General features: G+C 46.4%; 1 protein-coding gene across 1 annotated transcript; it reads right to left on the reverse strand.

Moving 5' to 3' along the window:
- Positions 1-1,964: 1,964 nt before the first annotated feature.
- Positions 1,965-19,759, reverse strand: LOC133776981 (protein SCO1 homolog, mitochondrial). Its single transcript, XM_062216338.1, has 6 exons — positions 19,505-19,759; positions 18,902-18,992; positions 14,793-14,990; positions 13,988-14,080; positions 8,727-8,842; positions 1,965-5,028 (listed from the first exon to the last, which is right to left on the reverse strand). Exons 1-6 carry the CDS (start codon positions 19,733-19,735, stop codon positions 4,894-4,896), a joined length of 864 nt encoding a protein of 287 aa, XP_062072322.1. The 5' UTR covers positions 19,736-19,759; the 3' UTR covers positions 1,965-4,893.
- Between the last annotated feature and the right edge of the window lie 44 nt (positions 19,760-19,803).

A 19,803-nucleotide genomic window follows, 5' to 3' on the forward strand; every position in this document is an offset into this window, starting at 1 on the left:
ATTTATTTATTTGAAAGAGGAAGGGCAAGGGAGGAGACGAAAATATCTTCCAATTGCTGTTTTACTCTGCAAATGTCCGCAATGTCTGAGGCTGGACCAGGTTGAAGCCAGGACCTGGGAACTCCATCTGGGTCTCCCATGTGAGTAGCAAGGGGCCCTTATCTGCTGCCTCCCAGGGGGCGCATTAGCAGGAAGCTGAAAATGGGAGTGGAGATGGGACTAGAACCATGAGATTCCGTATGGGATGTGGGGGTCCCAAGTAACAGCTTAACCACCATGCCAAATGCCTGCCCTTGAATGACATTCTGTTCTTGAAGTTTTATTTAATACAATAGAAAAAAAGCACAATTTTTGGCATGATAACGGGATAGTGGTGATGTTTTTAAAAGAAATGGCTTCTTGTGGACAAATGCTAGGAGTGGGTAGAGGCACAGACAACAAGGCTGGCCACTGAGTTGCTAAGTGCTGAAGCCTGGTGATGGGCTTAAGTTTTAAGTTCATTAAACTAGGAATTCGACTGAGTATTTCTGAAAATTTCAAGGGAAAAAAACAAAGTCAAGTTTTCTTTCTGATGAAAAGTTCCCACCCACATCCTCACGACTGTACAAGGTGAGTGGTTTTTAAGACCTCAGAAGAAGGGTGACATCAGCAGTGACCATGCTGGGTGCCCAGGACCGCTGCACTGGGCCAGGCTCCTGCTCTCAATGTTTCCAGGGCTTCCCTGACACTGACAATGGGACCAAAGTCCCCGCTGTGGCTTCAGTCTGGGGTGTTCACCTGGCACTCAGAAGGCTGGTTTTCCCCAGCGGTCACCTCCTAAGTAATCACATGTATGTCCGTTGTCACCATCGCTATGCAAACCCTTAGCTTCTTTTTCTTCATGCTGCTCACCACTGACACCATATTGGCATCAATTGTAGTCTGTCTGCCTCCCTAACAATAAGCTCCGTGAGGGCTTTTGTTCACTCCTTCGTGCTCAGCACACAGAACACAGCCTGCCACACAGGCGCAGTCACCTGGAGAACACGCAGGCTGCTACTCTAAGCTACTCTCCAGGCTGCTTGTCTTGGGGGGCAGGAGGAGGAAAAACTCTCCTGACTTCTGTTCTTGAGCTCACTGAAGAAAGCTGAACATCACCTTGGGAGCCGGCTACCTTGAGAGCTGGCTACAGACGACAGAGAAGGCGAAAGAATTAAATGAACCACACAGAGAGCAGCAGAAGCTAGGCCTCAAGGAAAACCCTGAAGGGACAGCCACAGTCCCTTATTCCACAGTGGGAGGATCCTACATTATTGGAGCCAGGAATCCTGGATGGAAATGACTAGTGTAATGACTACACTGCCGAACTTTGAGGATTACCCTCCTTAGAAGGTAGTCTCTGAGTTGCTTGAAAATCAGCTAGTGTCATGAGGTCCCAGTGCCTTCCAGGCTCCTGAAAGAACTCAGCTGATCTGCCTGCTCTTAGTGCAAAATCATGTCCCAGTGTCCTGGTGTCAAGACCAAAAGCCCCAGTTTCTGCTTTGACTGGAACATCCAGGGGCCAGCGCTGTGGCATAGGTTTTGCATTTGCCTGTGGCACCGGCATCCCATATGGGCGCCAGTTCGAGTCCCAGCTGCTCTACTTCCAATCCAGCTCCCTGCTGATGGCCTGGGAAAGCAGCGGAAGATGGCCCAAGTGCTTGGGCACCTTGTACCCACATGAAGACCAGGAAAAAGCTCCTGGCTCCAGATTGGCTGAGCTCCGGCCATTGTGGCCATTTGGGGAGTAAACCAGCGGATGGATAACCTCTGCCTCGCAAGTAAACAAACAAATCCTAAAAAAAAAAAAGGAAATGAAACATCTACCCCCTCATACCCCTCCCCCAAGAACTCTAAATTCTAAAGCCATTTAAGAAAGCTGATGGGAATAATTCATTATGGCAGTCTTCCAACCTTCAAATAAGCAAATGGCATGTCTTACTAAGAATCAATCACTAAAATATTTCTTATTAATCATTAAAATATTAATGTCGTTGAGGAGTCCTGTGTAAAATTCTATCCCACTCAGACAGATTTGCAAGTGGGACTCCACTGAAAGGCAGCCTTGATTTCCCTTCCCAAGATTCATGGGTGAGAGCTGCTGGACTCGCCAGTCTACATAAGCACGCTTACAGCAGGGAAGAGCAGGGACCTGCCTGACTAGAAGAAACTGGGACTCAAGCTGGGCACCTTAAGAGTCTGGGATTGTCCCCTCAGGCGTCGAAAGGGCGACTGGATGACATCATTGCTGAGAGCCCCTTCCCTCGGCCCTAACATCCTGCCTCTAAGCCTCTACACCTGACATTGGAATGAAGAGCAAATGAGAGCGTTCTTCAAAATCTGCTGTTCCCTCTCTAAATCATAGCCAGGCTCTAGCCTGCAACAGCTGAGAATGAAGAACGCATTTTATCTAAGAGCAGGCTTGTTGCTGAGATGCGCACGAACGTCTGCTGGCTTAGACCGGGCTGCCCGCTTCAAATGTTTGCCATCGCAGATATTCAATACCTCCTGCTACACGAGTCCAGTCTTTTAGCAAGTTCCTCACAAGACTCCTGAGAAAATCCTTCCCAACCAACTACATCTGAGTTCAATCACACCTCGCAGTTATTTTTCTCAAAGATTTTATTTATTTATTTGAAAGGCAGAGTTACAGAAAGGCAGAGAGACATGTTCCATCTGCTGATTCACTCCCCAGATGGCCACAATGGCTGGAGTTATGCCGATCGGAAGCCAGGAGCCTAAGGGTCTCACACACGGGTGCAGAGGCCCAAGGACTTGGGCCATATTCTACTGCTTTCTCAGGCCAAAGCAGAGAGCTGAACTGGACGTGGAGCAGACAGGACTCAAACTGGCACCCTTATGGGATGCTGGCACTGCAGGCGGTGGCTTCACCCGCTATGCCACAGCAACAGCCCCCTTGCAATTCTTTATTAAGGAATGGGCTGCTGCATTGGTTTGCCAGGACCGCTTCCACAAAAATGCCACACTAGCTGGCTTAAACACTCATTTTGTTGCAGTTCTGGGACTAGGAAGTGTAAGATCAAGCTTGCTGGCAGGGATGGCGATCACCCTTAGTTCATCGATGCCATCTTGTTCATGAGGCCTGCCCACTGTGCCTGTGTCCTCATCTCCTCCGAAGGGCACCAGTCATGTTGGATAAGGGCCTCCCTTTAACCCAACCATCTCTTTGAAGGCCCTAAATACAACACATTCTGAAGGACCAGGGTTAGGACTGCAACACATAGAGTCGGGGGGGGGGGGGGGGGGACCAGACAAGATTCAGCCTGGCCGTGGCAGAGTTTCTCACAGTTTTTTGATAATAAATTAGAGAATTTACAAGTCCCAACAGGGGCCTGTACCATGTGCTGTAGAATGCAACTGATGTGTACACAGAATCAGTTTTCCACCCAGGCTCTGTCCTTGTTGCATCTCAGGATTCACTGGAACATTCTGGGGGAGTCTGCCCTGAGACAGTGGCTTCAAGTGGAAGAAGGTGACTTTCAAGTCCAAGGGCCCAGGAAGTTCAAGTCAGCCATAAAAGGCAAGGTTCATCCCACCACTCAATTCCCACTTTTTTGAGCTGACACACTGCTCAGGCTATTATTCTCTGACAGACACTGCACGGTGCCCAGGCCACCGGCGTCTCAGACACACAGACATCTCTTGGGGACTCAGTTCTACATCCTACCCCTGACTCAGTGAAGTCAGCTCTAGGCTTGGAAACCAGCATTTTTTTTACTTTTTTTTTTTTTTTTGACAGGCAGAGTGGATAGTGGTGAGAGAGAGAGACAGAGAGGAAGGTCTTCCTTTTTGCCGTTGGTTCACCCTCCAATGGCCGCTGCGGACGGCGCATCTCGCTGATCCGAAGCCAGGAGCCAGGAGCTTCTCCTGGTCTCCCATGCGGGTGCAGGGCCCAAGCACTTGGGCCATCCTCCACTGCCCTCCTGGGCCATAGCAGAGAGCTGGCCTGGAAGAGGGGCAATCGGGATAGAATCTGGCGCCCCAACCGGGACTAGAACCCGGTATGCCGGCGCTGCAAGGTGGAGGATTAGCCGGAAACCAGCATTTTTATAAGAACCCTCCTAGCCACAAACTCTGAGGGCTGTGGCTGCCAGCTGTGCCCACTCTTCAGCCCCAAAAGGTCATGCTCCTTTGCGTTGCAAAACTGAGTATACTTTTATTTTACACACAGTGCAACCCAGCATTTGCAGAAAAGTACTCTGCATCACACTCACGATTAATGTCACTGACAACCCGGAGAAGCATTCAGTTAAGAATCACATAAAAGAACCCCGGAGAAATTGCACTAAGGGTTTTCTCCCAACAACAGATTGCTTCTTCATTAGTCACACCAGCCCCAGCGGATGGGAGAATGAAACGCACACCTGATAGTGCTTCATTAACAAGCAAAACGGAACTTAGGCTTTCAGGTGTCATGATTACCTCTGAATGGCAGGGAACTTAACATGTCAGGAGCCATCAAGAAGTCAACAAGAGGAAAGCCAAGAGACGATGGAAATTACTCTTTTCTGTAAAATTCAGTCTCATTACCCGTAGGAGCAAAGGCGCAAGACCAGGGACAGGCTCCGAGGCCTTGTTCCTGAGGGAAATGCAGGCAGTGTCCTCAGGTCCCATCGCCATGGGCTTTCCTTTAACTTGGTCCTCCAGTGTCATGGCGGCTCCTTGGGAGGCTTGGCTGTAACCTTCACAGTTCCAAGAATCTCTCTTGGCTGAACCCAAGGGTAACACAGTGTCCAAATTAGCTGTTCTCATGGTACGAAGGCCATTCTGCAGGCTGCCTAGGCATACGTTGGAGACAGAGCTTCCTTCCTGCTTCGCAAGAGAACACCGGCCCGCAGCACCACGCTGCCGCAGCTAGCTCTTCTTCCTGTGTGCCCGCATGTGTGCCGCAATCGAGCCGGCGATTTCTGCGTTCTTCTTGTTCTGGCCAAAATAATCCAGAAACTCACCGTCTGGTCCAACCAAGTACATTATTATTGTGTGATCCACCTGCAAAGGGGCAGTGGCATGTGTGAGAAGACATGCACCGACAGAAGCTGCTTACGTTAATGAATAAATGCTGCAGGATAAGAGGACTGTACGCGTATGCTTCTACAGGTCTGCAGGAGCTGTGACTCATGGGAGGGGCCTAAGCATATCGCAGCACATCCAGCCTGCTGCACACTCTAAAATCGTTCGTGCTCCAGAAATCTGCACTGGCTACTGCTCACACCACTGCCAGGACTTGGACTTTCTCAGTGTAGTTCTTCACATGCCCACCCACCCGAGGTCTGCAGGTCCCCATTAACACGATGCTGGGGAAAAACCAGCAATGAGTCTGGAAAGGCCTACCGTTTCTGAGTAAGGCATCTCATCTGACTCCTTAACCACATTATACAGAGAGGTCATTTAGAACTAAAAGTGTTGGTAAACAAAGCTCCTTTCTTCAATAAATTCTTGGGCATAGTCCTTTGTGTTTTAGGAAGAACTGGTTATCTTTCACTACTGCCTAAATCCTGTTTACCATCTTTTATGAGAAGAAACTAGAAAACTAACCATTAGTTTAATTCTACGATCTGTTAGCACAGTGTTTAGTCCTGATAATATCATCTCAAGCAGAAACAGAAGATATGTTCTTCCCTTAGGAAGTCTTCATTTGCTACCCCAAGCAATCCTATCAGAAATAAATCCCCTGGGAACTCCTTGGACGACCTAAATGCCACACCCCCAAGGAGGCATCTTCAACTCATTATCCATTTTCCTGGCAAGGTTCCTAAAACATTCTCAGCTCTAACTTAAGCTTAGATTACTCATCAATTTTTTTTTAGACACTTCCTCAAAATTCAATTTTAAGTGAGCAGCTTTGACACTTAAGAGTCCTTGGAATTTATTGCATGCTTGATCGCTCTTTGGCAAGACAGGAATGTGATCTCACATATCCAACTGCAGACACCCCCAAATATACCCCAGCACACATTAAATGTCTATGAGGTTATTGTTTTTTATACACACACATTCGTAAGTAGGTAGCAAATGGAAAGAGCCACTTGCTACCCACATAAGGAAAGAAGGCACACCAAGAAAGCTCCAACAGCTGGTGGGCACATTTGTCAAGCAATTTACTACAAGAGCAAGATGGGCTCTGTGCCTCTCCACACTGATACAGGAATCAGAATTAAACCCCGGTTCTCCTACAAGTCTTACTCCATACCTTATACCTCTCTTCCTCCCATGTCTTCCTTTTTTCAGTTTAATTCCTACTGATGATATATTTTCTTAACATCACTAAACTAATGGGTAAAAAAAGGCTTCTCATTACATATATTCCTTTTATTAACTGATTATCTTAAGTTGAAAGTCATTCCTTTTTTCCAAAGTATTTTCTAACTAATGCCTACATAATGATGTAATTTTACATATATCACGCAATACTAGTACAGACTTAGCTTTCAGAGGAATCCCGAATGTTGGAATGCCCAGTTTACAAACATCATCACTCTGAAGATTCCATCCAAAAGCCAGACATTTACCTTCTGCTACTGTTATCTGATATGAAAAAAACCTCATTCCACTACTTCTCAGGGTTCACTTTTAAGGCATTTTCTCACTCCTTCAGGTCACTACATCTCAACTGAAGCTTCCCATACCATCTTAGGGATGGAAATCCGTGACCTCAAGAGACAGAAGTCCAACTAACAAGAAATCTAAGAAGCTGTAAAGTGTCTCCCCCTGTTGGTTGATTTAACAAACATACAGCAATGAACTCATTGTTACCAAAAGGTCAAAATCTTTTAAGACCAGTATTTCTTAAAATGGGGTCTAGAATGTATTCTAGAGGGTTCAAGACGTCTCCATCAGACTTATGTTTGCATTTTAATCTGTAAAACTAAAAACACAGTATCTATATTCTGATAATCTACAGTATGAGTACAAACTCGTGCTTGGTTTGTCCATGATTCCACTGGCACCCAGCTGAACACTACTGATTAGAGGCAGAAGCCTGAAAATAATGCACAATGGCTGAGTCTAGCCCAGTAGTTAAGGCACAGGCTTCACACTACTGCGAAGAGAAAACAACGGGGCAGCGCACGGCACACCTGGGCCCGTGCCAGCCTCCTGTTACAGTGAGCGCCACGCTGGTTTCAGCAAAGCCTCTCTGCGACTTGAACTGAGTGTTCTAAATTTGTGTTTCACAAGCTGTTCGGTTTGATTTGTAAAAATTCTGCTTGACTTTACAGAGTTTGAGCTCTGTGCACAAGACAAGTGTCACCTAGCTTAGGACTGTCGGGGGAGGGGTCTTCAAAAAGATCATGAAAAATGCCTATTACAAAAAAAACTACGGGAAATGTTTTGCACCAGAAATAAACATAACCTTCAACAATCCATTTTTCCATAAATATTTTAAAGTAGCCTATAGATATTTAACAGTCAGCTGACTGACTCACCTGTTTCTGCTGAGTTAAACTCAAAACCAGTTTCTACAGCTCTTTACAAAGACAGAAGCATGCAAAGCTCCTGTTCTCTCAGCTACGGCCCCACCCTACTCTCTCTCTCCGAACGCTGCTACTGCAAGAGGCAGAACAGAGAGGTCCCTCTACCTCCCTTAAACTTGGAGCTTAAGAAAAATGCTCATTTCTCTTGTCTGAGTCCTAACTTCCCTAACCAGAGCCTGAAGGTACGATTGCTGTGTGGGCTCAAACAGGGACCAGCACCCACTTTGAATTCTGGCTTCAGGCTACAGAGCACACAATGAACTCCAGGTTCACAGGCCAGAGGGCAACCAAAGGGGCAGGAGAGACAAAGCCCCACAGGGACACGACCCTAGCACACTGCTCTCTTGGGGTGGGCCACAGGAGCTGGCCCTCAGGGTCCTGACCATCATTCCCCACAAAACTAGTTCTGCTGCTAAAAAGGCTCTTATGATTAACCACTCTGTCCAATCATTATTGCATAATAACAGAATATGACAACTGAGGGGAAAAAAATGCAGTAACATACACTGCTGATTCTTCATGTGATAAGAAAAAGTCTATATCGAGAAAAAACTGGGTGGGTAGGGGTGGTGTCTATGCCACTGTTGGTGTTTCCCATGAAACCACTGGTGAGAAACACAGCAACTCAGGCATGAGCCCAAGACTGCTGGGCAGCACTAAGTAGGGAGGAGACAAGAGCTACCCAAGTACAACTTCACTGGATGTCTCTACCTAATCACTAAATAGCATATATCAATCAGCTAGCTGTACAAGGGATACAGCTAATATGCAAAGCAATGGAGAGTCTACCTTCTGATAGCTTCCGTCTTTCTCTTGCTTTTCAGAATTCTCAATCAACCTAAAAATGCAGTTCCTAGGGCCTACAACTTGAAAGATCATGTACCTTGCACTTCCTTATGGAAGGCAAGGGTGAACTACAGTTAAGTGTTGCCCACAAACGAAGGTTGCCTCTGTATTTCCCAGATCTGATTTTGTATTGCCCATAGTTTCCCGTGCCTCTAGAAAAGAGACACAGGCCATTAAATGAACTATGAGAACAGTGAATAAAAAATTAACAAGCCATCTTTTGAACAATGTGCTCCTATGACTCTTTCAAATGTCCACATCCCAAGGAACTGACTGCAATCCCAGTGCTGCTCTCGTCTCTGAAGCCAGTGGGTCATTTAAAGCCGCCCCAGGCAGCCGCCATGGGTTCGAGCTCAAGCCTTCACTTACAATGTAGTCCTCATCCTCGTCTCTGGGGCCTGGGCTATAATACACTCTGTAGGCTCTGGCGACCTGATCGATCTCTTCTTTGGTGCCCGTCAAGCCGATCAGTTTGGGAGAAAATTCTGAATAAAAATGAGACAGTCAGTGAAAAACCAGAAGCAAGCAAAACAATCATCCCTCCCCGAAAAAGTTAAGCAGCCCTGTAGCTTCTGTCTTCCTGTGAGTCTGAAGCACTTCTTCGTGATACAAAGGAAGAGAGTCACAAGGAGAAAAATGAAAATTCTTCGTTAATACTCCTAAATCAGATTTTTTATGCTTATCTGGTAAAGACTTGGAGGAAATAAATTCTAATTATTTAAACCCATACTGGCAATTGATTTATTTTTAAAAAATACCCGAACTTTTGCTATATACTGCATTTAAAAATATGATCATGAATTCAGTACTATAGTTTTTCATTGTGTCAAATGAGAAAAAAGTTTGTTTTACAATTAAGCTCATAACTGATCAAAATATCTGTATTTTATTTCCCAGCAAATAGCAATACAGGTATCAGGTTCTATCTTGACGCCTGAAAGAGAGCTGGACAACGGATACTCACTAAAAGGGCGGCTGTAACAAAGTTCAGGGCCAAGGGTGAACCATCACGGCTGTTAAGCTTTTGGAATTTACATTAAGTGAGCAGGCAGCAGTTACTTAAGACAGCTGATCTCAGACTACTGAACTGATAACCCAGCTTTTAACAGAAGTTCTTTCTTCCAAAGACACAGAAGCCCTTGACTACTTCATCTGAACTGAGAAACTGGGGCAGGCATTTGGCCCAGCAGCTGAGACACTGCTTGAGATACCTTAATCCCTCATCACAGTGCCTGGTTTGAGTCCAGGCTCCACGTCTGTTCTGGCATTTTTGTTAACATGCACCTTGTGGGAAGACAATGGGTAATGGCTCAATAACTGGGTCCCTGCCACCCATGTGGGAGATGTGGATTGAGCTCCGGGCTCCTGACTTCGACCTGCTCCAGCCCTGGCCGTTGTGAGCATTTAAGGAGTCAAACAGCAGATGGTGGGGTCGGTCCTGTGGCATAGTGGGTAAAGCTGCCACGTGCAGTGCAGGCATCCCATATGGGCGCCAGTTCGAGTCCCCTCCACTTCTGATCCAGCTCTCTGCTGTAGCCTGGGAAAGCAGAAGATGGCCCAAGTCCTTGGGCCCCTGCACCCACATGGGAGACCCGGAAGAAGTTCCTGGCTCCTGGCTTCAGATCAGCATAGCTCTGGCCATTGTGGCCAACTGGGTAGTGACCACTGGATGGAATACCTCTCTTTCTGCCTCTCCTTCTCTCTCTGTGTAACTCTTTCAAATAAATAAATAAAATGTTTTTTAAAAAAGGTCTCTGCTCCCTTTCAAATAAAATGAAAAAACAATGACAACAAAATTTGAAAACTGTTCAGGTTCTAAGTAGGAAGGATGACTTGTCTTTCCCACTCTATGAGGAAGGAAACCTGAATTATCCGCACATCCACACTGTCCTTTAAAATTCAACTGCAGAAGTTACAATAATTTTCTAAATGCCAACTTCAGTTTTTAAAACTTCCCCCTTAAATACAGCTAGCAATGATTACATCATCTGTCACTGTGCACATACATGGTGGAAGAAAACTGCCATCAGGTAAGTTCAGCAACTCAGATGTCTACTCACGTGGGGAATACTCTGGTTTGTTTAGTACACGATAAAAGTAATGGCCAGTAAAGCTCATGTAAACTGAAGACTGTGTATTACACAGTAAGTTCACAAATACCTGGTTTTTACTGCTTTAGAGAGAAACTAGACTACTGCTTAAATTCCCAATAAACCTGCTTAAATACATGCAAAAAAAATTAAATTTCAAAAAGAAAACAAACTTTGGTAACCTTGGACTAGGTAAAGGTTATTTTTTTTACACAGCAAATGAAAAGCACTACGTATGAAAGAACAAACTGATAAATTTGGACTTACAGGAAAACTGAAAATTGTTCTTTAATTTTTTATTCATTTATTTTATTTATCTGAGAGGCAGAAAGACAAAACAGAAAACTCACGAGCTGCCATCTGCTGGCCCACTCCTCAAACGCCCACAACACGCAGGGCTGGGCCACAGACCTCAGTCTAGGCCTCCCCTGGGGTGGCAGCTACCTAACCTCTTGAGCCATCACTGCCATCTCTAGGGTGCTCATCAGCAGGACGGAAGCAGGACCAGAGTGGAAACTTGAAACCAGGCGGTCTCATCTGGAACATGGGTGTTCCAAGCACCATGTTTGTTTTTTAAAGATTTATTTATTTATTTATTTGAAAGTCAGAGTTAGAGTGAGAGTGAGAGTTTTAGAGAGAGAGAGAGGCCTTCCAGCTGTTGGTTTACTCCCCAACTGGCTGCAATGGCTGAAGCTAGGAGCCAGGAGCTTTTTCCAGGTCTCTCATGTGGATGCAGGGGCCCAAGGACTTGGACCATCATCCACTGCTTTCCCAGGCCATAGCAGAGAGCTGGATTGGAAGCAGAGCAGCCGGGACTCGATCCGGTGCCCATCTGCGATGCCAGCACTGCAAGCAGCGGCTTTACCCCTGTGCCACAGCGCCGGCCCGCCAAGCAGCATCTTAATTGCTAGGTCAGACTCTCTCCCGAAAGACTAGTCTTTGAAAGGCACTGTTGAAAGACGGAAATGACAAGCCACAGACTGGCAGACAACATGTAAAGTTCCCACAAGGAGTCTTCAAAAAGTTCAAGGAAAATGCTCATATTTTAATTGTACTGTCCATGTTCTTTTTGAAGCCCCCTCATAAACCTGATTTGTATCCAGAATATAAACTGAACACAGGAAAACAAAAATTTCCATAAAAAAAGGGCAAAGATGTGAAAACACACTTCACCAAAGCCATACAAGTGGAAAACAGAGTATGGAAAGATCCTTTAACTGTAGGAAATGGAAAGGTAAATTAACTGTCACTAGGGAAATGCATATTAAAACTACAATGAGATATCACTAAATACCTATTAGACGGTACAATTCCTAGACTGGAGATGAGGTAGGGAAGCTGGAATTCTCACATCTGTCAGCAGGAACACACCCTAGGATCCAGCCATTTCATTGTTATTTACTCAAGAAAAATGAAAACATACATGCATACAAAAGCTCATCTGCGAATATTCTTAACAGCTTTCTTTCTAATAGCCAAAAAGCAAGAACAATTCTAATGCCTATCAATGTATTACTACTTGGCAATAAAAAGAACTGGATTAAGAAGTATGCTTTATGCCGGCGCCGTGGCTTAACAGGCTAATCCTCCGCCTTGCGGCACTGGCACACCGGGTTCTAGTCCCGGTTGGGGTGCCGGATTCTATCCCGGTTGCCCCTCTTCCAGGCCAGCTCTCTGCTGTGGCCCGGGAGTGCAGTGGAGGATGGCCCAAGTCCTTGGGCCCTGCACCCGCATGGGAGACCAGGAGAAGCACCTGGCTCCTGGCTTCGGATCAGCATGATGCGCCTGCCGCAGAGGCCATTGGATGGTGAACCAATGGCAAAAAGGAAGACCTTTCTCTCTGTCTCTCTCTCTCTATCCACTCTGCCTGTCAAAAAAAAAAAAAAAAAGAAGTATGCTTTACTATGAATGAATCTCAAAACAATCAGGCTGAGTAAAAGAAGCCATTCAAAACACAGAGAGTAGGTTGTGAAAACTATCCCATCCTGGAAGAAAACAGTTCCACAGCTGTTGGGAGAGGAAAGGATTAACAAGGCATAGAGAACCTTTGCAGGTAATAAGGATGTTCATCTTCTTGAACATAGGGGTACAAACACACATCAAAATAACACACTGTATACTTTAAAATGTACACTTTAGGGACCGGTGTAGTGGCGAAGTGGGTGAAGCTGCTGCCTAGGACACTGGCATCCCATGTGGGTGCCAGTTCTAGTCCTGGCTGCTCCACTACTGATCCACTTCTGACCCTGCTAATGCGCCTGGGAAAGCAGCAGAGGATGCCAAAGTCCTTGGACCTCTGCACCTATGTGGGAGATTCAGAAGTTCCTCACTCCTGGCTCTGGTCTGGCCCGCTCTGGCCATTGTGGTCACCCAGGGAGTGAACCAGTGGATGGAAAATCTCTCTCTCAGTCTCTCCTTCTCTCTCTCTGTTAACTCTGCCTTTCAAATAAATAATTCTTTTTTTTTTTAAAGGCATACTTTATTCTGTCAATTATACTTTAATAAATCTGTTAAAAACAATAAAATATATAGATCTTCACAAATTTTTAAATAACCTCCAAGTTTTAGAGAATATGTACTTGAATGTATCATATAATAAACACAAATATAAAACTGTTCATTAGTCCTTTGATTAGTAAGTAAATCAATATCATCACAATTAATATTAAAATTCCTACTTTCTTAAGCATCTATGTTGGAAAAACATTAGTCTAGAGAAATTAAGCAACTTGCCCAAATTCTCAGCTGAATTAGAAGCGAAGTATTCACCCTCAATTCTGTAATTCACATTCTTTCAATCTATCTAATAGGTTTAAACCTGAATGTGTAATTGTTTGACTTGAAATTCTTCCATTTAAAGCCACATTTTGGCCACAAATATTTTGGACTTATAAAACATCTATTGCACTGAAAATATGTTTATATTGAATTATTCATCTTTAATTTCCCTGTGTACTTACTCCCTGAATGTATGCTATCATAATTTTATAAAGCGATGACTACGGTAAGAGCTGGAATTAGAAGCCATGTGTTACTGCTCCAACTTAAGGTTGTATTAGCTTAGTTGATACATGAAGGCTAAGTTCAAATCCTTCCTCTACAACAAAATAGGGGCCGATGTTCAGTCTGGTGGGTAAAATGCTGGTTAAGACACCGATGTTCCACATCACAGTGCCTGGGTTTGATTCCTGGAGCTCCTGGCTCCAGCTTCCTGCTACTGCTCACACTGGAAAGAAGCAGGCTATGACTCAAGTCATTGGGTTCCTGCCACCCAGGTGGGAGTGCTAGACTGAGTTGCTATTGCTGCAGTTTGGGGAATAAACCAGTTCTTTCTCTGCTTCTCAAATAAATAAAAGAACAAACTACAAGATAAAAAGAGCACCACACCAGAAATTGAGAAATCGGATTATTTACTGACTGGCCAGGCACAGCTCTGCGTTTCTGCCCCATTTCACAAGGTAGTTTAAGATTCAAGTGAGTAGACATCTTAAAAAGTTTAAACACTGAATAAATGTAAAGTATTATTAATAAAAAACGCACCTTTTACGTAATTTGCAATGGCTTCTTTTGTGTCCCTCTCTGGGTCAATGGTGATGAAGAGTGGAGTTAAGTTTGGCAGACTGGGGATATCATCTGGAAGAAAGCTCCAGTTAGTCAGCAGTCACAGTGTAGGAGACAAGACGAGCGATGGCAGGGGAGTGCCGCAAGCCCTTGGGAAGGTGTTAAGTAACACAGACGTGGCACCTGGTGGAGAGCAAGGGGGAGGAACAGGCCCTGGGAGGAGCGGATGCACACACTGCCTGTGGTGCAAACAGATAAACCCCTCACACACCTGCAGTGCACAGATGTTGGATCATGACAAGTGGTCACCCCGTCTCTCCATCCAAACCACTGTAGTTGTTTCTTTCCCCCATCTTATCGTAAGAGCAAGGCAAACTATAAACAGGGACTAAATAACCTGCACCAATTCATTTTAACAAAGCAGCACCCTTCCTTCCAACGGAGACTAATAAAACACCGAGCATAGATCATTCCAGAGTCTTACTCTCAGCTTCATAGCCACCAGGGAGAAGACAATGGGAAGGCTACAGCAAAGACAAGGACACATCATGAAGCAGTTGAGGGAGACCCCGGCCCTACTGATATTTTTAACTGACCTAACATTTAGCATCGAAACTGGCTTCGCGTGACGGAGGACAGGGTCATAGCAACAAACAAGCTGAATGCTAACACTTTGTGTTCCTACAACCTATTTACAAACCCCACTCAGTGTAGCACAGGAATGTGAACAATGCAGTAACATTAAGTGAACATATACTTGGTAGGTTAGTGAGGGCTCCCTTACCTATCTCATCCACGACTTGCATCATTTTTTCCAGTTCTTCTGGACAGATGTCAGGGCAATGAGTGAAACCAAAATAAATCAACACCCACTGGCCCAGGAAGTCTTTATCAGTTTTAGGCTCCCCAGTGTGAGTTACGAGGGAAAACGGTCCCCCAAGAAGAGGCTTTCCGATGCTTCGCTGTCGTTCCTTCTCCAGCTCTTAAAGGGACACCAAAAAAAAAAAAAAAAAAAAAAAAGTGTCAATCTAAGCAGAGGTATTCAAACACCTGCCATCTGACCAGTAGCATACTAATAACCAGGGAAACACAATACATACACTCTTTAACCTTTCCGGAAAAAAATAAGCCTAAGACAGCAAAACCAAATTAAATGCTAGTACACAGTAAGCATTATAAGAACACAGTAAAATCGTTTCTTCCTCTTCCAGAACATATCAGCCCTAAGCCATTAGGTGAAGCCATGCTGGGTGTGGGGGAGGAGTCACAAGGGCCCAGAGCAGAGGTCTAAACCCAAGTTGGGCACAGAGGTGGGGATGGGGGTGCAGTGACCTGGCACAGGGAACCTGAGGCCAGGGGTGCCGGCTGTGTGGGCAGGGGGCTGCAGTGACAGGACCTTAACTGATGACATAAGCAAATACATTACAGACAACAGAATTACACTCAGAACTACAGAAGGGGAGAAAATGAGAATGAACCTTATGTACTGGGGAGGAGTCAGAAGTACCAGTGGGCTCATGGTTCTCATATAAAAATGCAGAAATGAAACAGAAACAGAAATACACACCTCTGTTTCCTCACACTGTCCACTGGAAGGACCTGGAAGCAGACACAGACTGACAGCAATGAGCCTTGATCAAGTGATCTAAATGGGATCCTCTGACTCAAAGGAAAGAGATTCCAAAGAGAAAGAGATTCTGTCAGGGCTGAGGCAAAGAAACTGGGAGATAAGCCTGGAACCTCAGGCAGCAGAAGGGAGAATTCAGACACTGGAAACGTCTCAGAAGGGCACAGACACCTGCTCAAAGGGGCACCCGCTGGCTCCTTCAGGACAATTTGAGCAACAAAAGAAAGTGAATAATAGATCACAACTCACTGACTACATAGGAAACCATGAGTCCAAGTAGACATAAAAGGATACATTCAGCTTGGTAGGAGACAGCATACACAAATAAGATACATATTTACAGGAGAGTTAAGCTTTCAGTGGAAGAAGTCTGGTAGACAACTTCTGGACCAAATAAACTGACATGATCAGTAATAGAACAGGACACTGAGAAACTAAGAGCCACCAGAGGAGGTGATTATGTTGGACAATGGACTTGTTCGTAGAAATACACAATGAAGCATTTGATAATGAGGCATTATGCTAGCAAATATTCTCAAATGATTTAAGAACTTTCAAGGCTATTTCATAGTAATTTAAAAAAAAAATGCAAGGCCAGCTCTGTAGCACTGTAGGTGAAACTGCCACTTGCAATGCCAGTATCCCATATCAGAGGGCAGGTACAAGTCCCCGCTCATCTGCTTCAACCCAGCTCCCTGCTAATGCACCTTGGAGAGCAATGGAGGACAGCCCAAGTACTTGGACCCCTGACAGCCATGTGAGAGACTCAGGGAGTTCTGGATTCCTGGCTATAACCAGACCAGGCCTGGTTGCTGCATTTGGGAAGTGAACTGGCAGATAGAGCTCTGTCACTCAAATAAATAACTCTTAAAAACTGTCTCTGCTACCACTTATACCACTTACTTCTCCAGCATTTCTGTTTTGCTTCTTTGTGAAACTAAGGGAATCTACTGCTTATTAGACTATAAAAAGCAATAAAGTATTGCTTTTCATTAGAATATGGTAAATAAATAATAAAATAAAATATTGCTTTTTATGCTAAAAAGTCATACATTTGCCAGCGCTGCGGCTCAATAGGCTAATCCTCCGCCTGCGGTGCCAGCACACAGGGTTCTAGTCCCGGTCGGGGCGCCGGATTCTGTCCCGATTGCCCCTCTTCCAGTCCAGCTCTCTGCTGTGGCCCGGGAGTGCAGTGGAGGATGGCCCAAGTGCTTGGGCCCTGCACCCCATGGGAGACCAGGAGAAGCACCTGGCTCCTGCCTTCGGATCAGTGCGGTGTACCGGCCACAGTGCGCCAGCCACAGCGGCCACTGGAGGGTGAACCAATGGAACAGGAAGACCTTTCTCTCTGTCTCTCTCTCTCACTGTCCACTCTGCCTGTCAAAAAAAAAAAGTCATACATTTATGAGGCTTCAGAAAGTCTGCAGAAAAACAGAATTGAAAAATAATGTGCTCTTCCGCCTTGCGGCGCCGGCACACCGGGTTCTAGTCCCGGTCAGGGCGCCGGATTCTATCCCGGTTGCCCCTCTTCCAGGCCAGCTCTCTGCTATGGCCCGGGAAGGCAGTGGAGGATGGCCCAAGTCCTTGGGCCCTGCACCCACATGGGAGACCAGGAGAAGCGCCTGGCTCCTGGCTTCGGATCAGCGCAATGCGCCGGCCACAGTGGCCATTGGAAGGTGAACCAACGGCAAAAAGGAAGACCTTTCTCTCTCTCACTATCCACTCTGCCTGTCCAAAAAATAAATAAATAAATAAATAAATAATGTGCATAGTCCATGAACTTTCTGAATCTTCCTTGCATATGTATATCAGCATAGAACCAAGTTATATCCTAAAGCCTATGAATTCTCTCACTTAAGTTTTATTTTTTATGATGTATTAAGAGACTCTTAAGGATCAAAGTGATTAACTTTAAAGAGCTACCTAAAAACGTCCATAATTTATTTATTTATTTTTATTCTTTCAGAGACAGATAAAGAAAGAACACTCCTAACCACTGGTTTGCTCCAGAAATATTCAAAATAGCCAGACTGGGCAGGCTGAAGCTGGGAGCAGGAACTCAACCCAGGTCTTCCACGTGAGTGCAGGGACTCTGCTCCCTCCCGAGATCTGCAGCAGCAGGAAGCTGTGATCAGGAGTCAGAGCCAGGCTTCAGAAACCCGAGCGCTCTGATACAGGACCCCGGTGCCCTAACCAGAGTCTCCCACGCAAGACTGAATGCCTGTCCCAGTAAAGGTTTTAAACCAGATCTTGTCCCTGCACATCCACTAAAACAAAGTGCTGGTCCAGGGTGGGAATTGAGAGCAGCGCGGGGCATTCCCTGACCAGGTTCTTGCTCCTGCTCATCCTTGGTCAGCCTCTGCCCTCTCCCATGGGTTTGCAAGGCGTACTCACTGCGTTCCCCGAGCCTTCTCAACCTCAGGACTGTGCAGGCCTCTGAGCACTGTAAGCTTCCGTCTGGCCTGGCAGAACCTCACCTAGTGAAAACTCTTCACTTTTGTGTTTCTCAGGTGCACCTCAAGGGCTACACTGCCTCTCACTCATCTTTGTATCTCCAGATTTCATTCACTCACAATCAGTCCATGGCAACTCTTTTAATATTGCAGCCAGTGATATCCTAAATTGGAACCTGGTACAGATAAAAGACTCTTATGGGAAAACAGATGACATTTAAATAAACTCCAGAGTTTCGGTAACAATTCTGTACCTATTTTAATTTCTGAGGTTTTTTTTTTTTTTTTTTTTTTTTTTTTTTTTTGACAGGCAGAGTGGACAGTGAGAGAGAGAGAGAGAAAGGTCTTCCTTTTCCGTTGGTTCACCCCACATTGGCTGCTGCGGCTGGCGCACCTCACTGATCCGAAGCCAGGAGCCAGGTGCTTCTTCTGGTCTCCCATGCGGGTGCAGGGCCCAAGCACTTGGGCCATCCTCCACTGCACTCCTGGGCCACAGCAGAGAGCTGGACAGGAAGAGGGGCAACCGGGACAGAATCCGGCGCCCCAAGCGGGACTAGAACCCGGGGTGCAGGTGCCGCAGGCGGAGGATTAGCCTAGTGAGCCGCGGCGCCGGCTTTAATTTCTGAGTTTTGATAACTGTGTTGTGGTCATGTAAGATGCTGACATTGGGGGAACTGTCTGAGGCAGCCATGCAACGCCTCTGTAAATGTAAAATGATTCCAAAAATAAACAATTTAAAAACAACAACAAAAGACATGCGGATTCATAGCCAGGAAGGATTTTCTCCGGGGCTCGTGGACGCTGTCTACTCACTCTCCGTCTTTTCCTTCTTGAAGTACTTCATCCCAGCCAGCAAAGCTCCTCCAATCGCGAACGTGACTGCTAGAGACTTCCAGGAAACAGGCTACTGGGGCAGACATCGCAGAAACACACATTCAGCCACGGGTCACTGTTCAGACACGCTGAATTGAACACAGACATTTCTAATACACGGATGCATAAGCTAGGATCTCGTTCAACGTGCAACAAAATGCTTTCAGGTCCCTCCGGGATGAGAAAACGCTGAGTTTCTGTGGGTGCGGGCGGGTCTGGGGTCCCCCACACGAAATACGTCAAAGCCACACATTTAACTTCCAGGGAAAAGTGGCCAAGTCAGTTTCTGTGCCCAGAGAAGCTTGAGTACCAGGCTCGTCACTGTGCCAAGGCAGGGGAGCCCCCCCCCCAAAAAAAAAGCCTAAATGCCAAGCAGATCGGGGGAGACGCGGTCGGAGACTCCGGCACCCACGTCCAACCAGCCGAGTAAGCGGACAACCTCGGGCCAGGCCCAGGACACTCGGAGGCGTCGATCCGGAGCCAAGGGAAGGCCGCCGCGACAGCCGCGACCGGAGTGGGAAAGGCCTCCCGCCGTGCACTCACCCCGGGCTGCGAGGGGCGCGCTGGGTCCTTCCGGCCCTTGGGCTCGGGACCCGATGGCCCCGGGGGTGGCGGCATGGCAGTGCTGAAGCCGGCGAGCCCCGAAGCCCGCCACACGACCCTCACGGTCCCTTCCGGCGGGTCCCACAGCGTCCGTCCTCGAGGCGGGAAACGCCATACTTGGCCCGCCTGAAGCCGCACAAGCGTACGAGCTCCTAGACACAGCCCCGCCATGAGCTTGGAGAACGCGCCTCCTTCGGCCCGCCCCCTAGCTTCCGGTGCCGGTTCCGCTTCCTCCGGAA

This window comes from Lepus europaeus, chromosome 18 (assembly GCF_033115175.1).
Source record: "Lepus europaeus isolate LE1 chromosome 18, mLepTim1.pri, whole genome shotgun sequence".
NCBI classification, from domain to species: domain Eukaryota; kingdom Metazoa; phylum Chordata; class Mammalia; order Lagomorpha; family Leporidae; genus Lepus; species Lepus europaeus.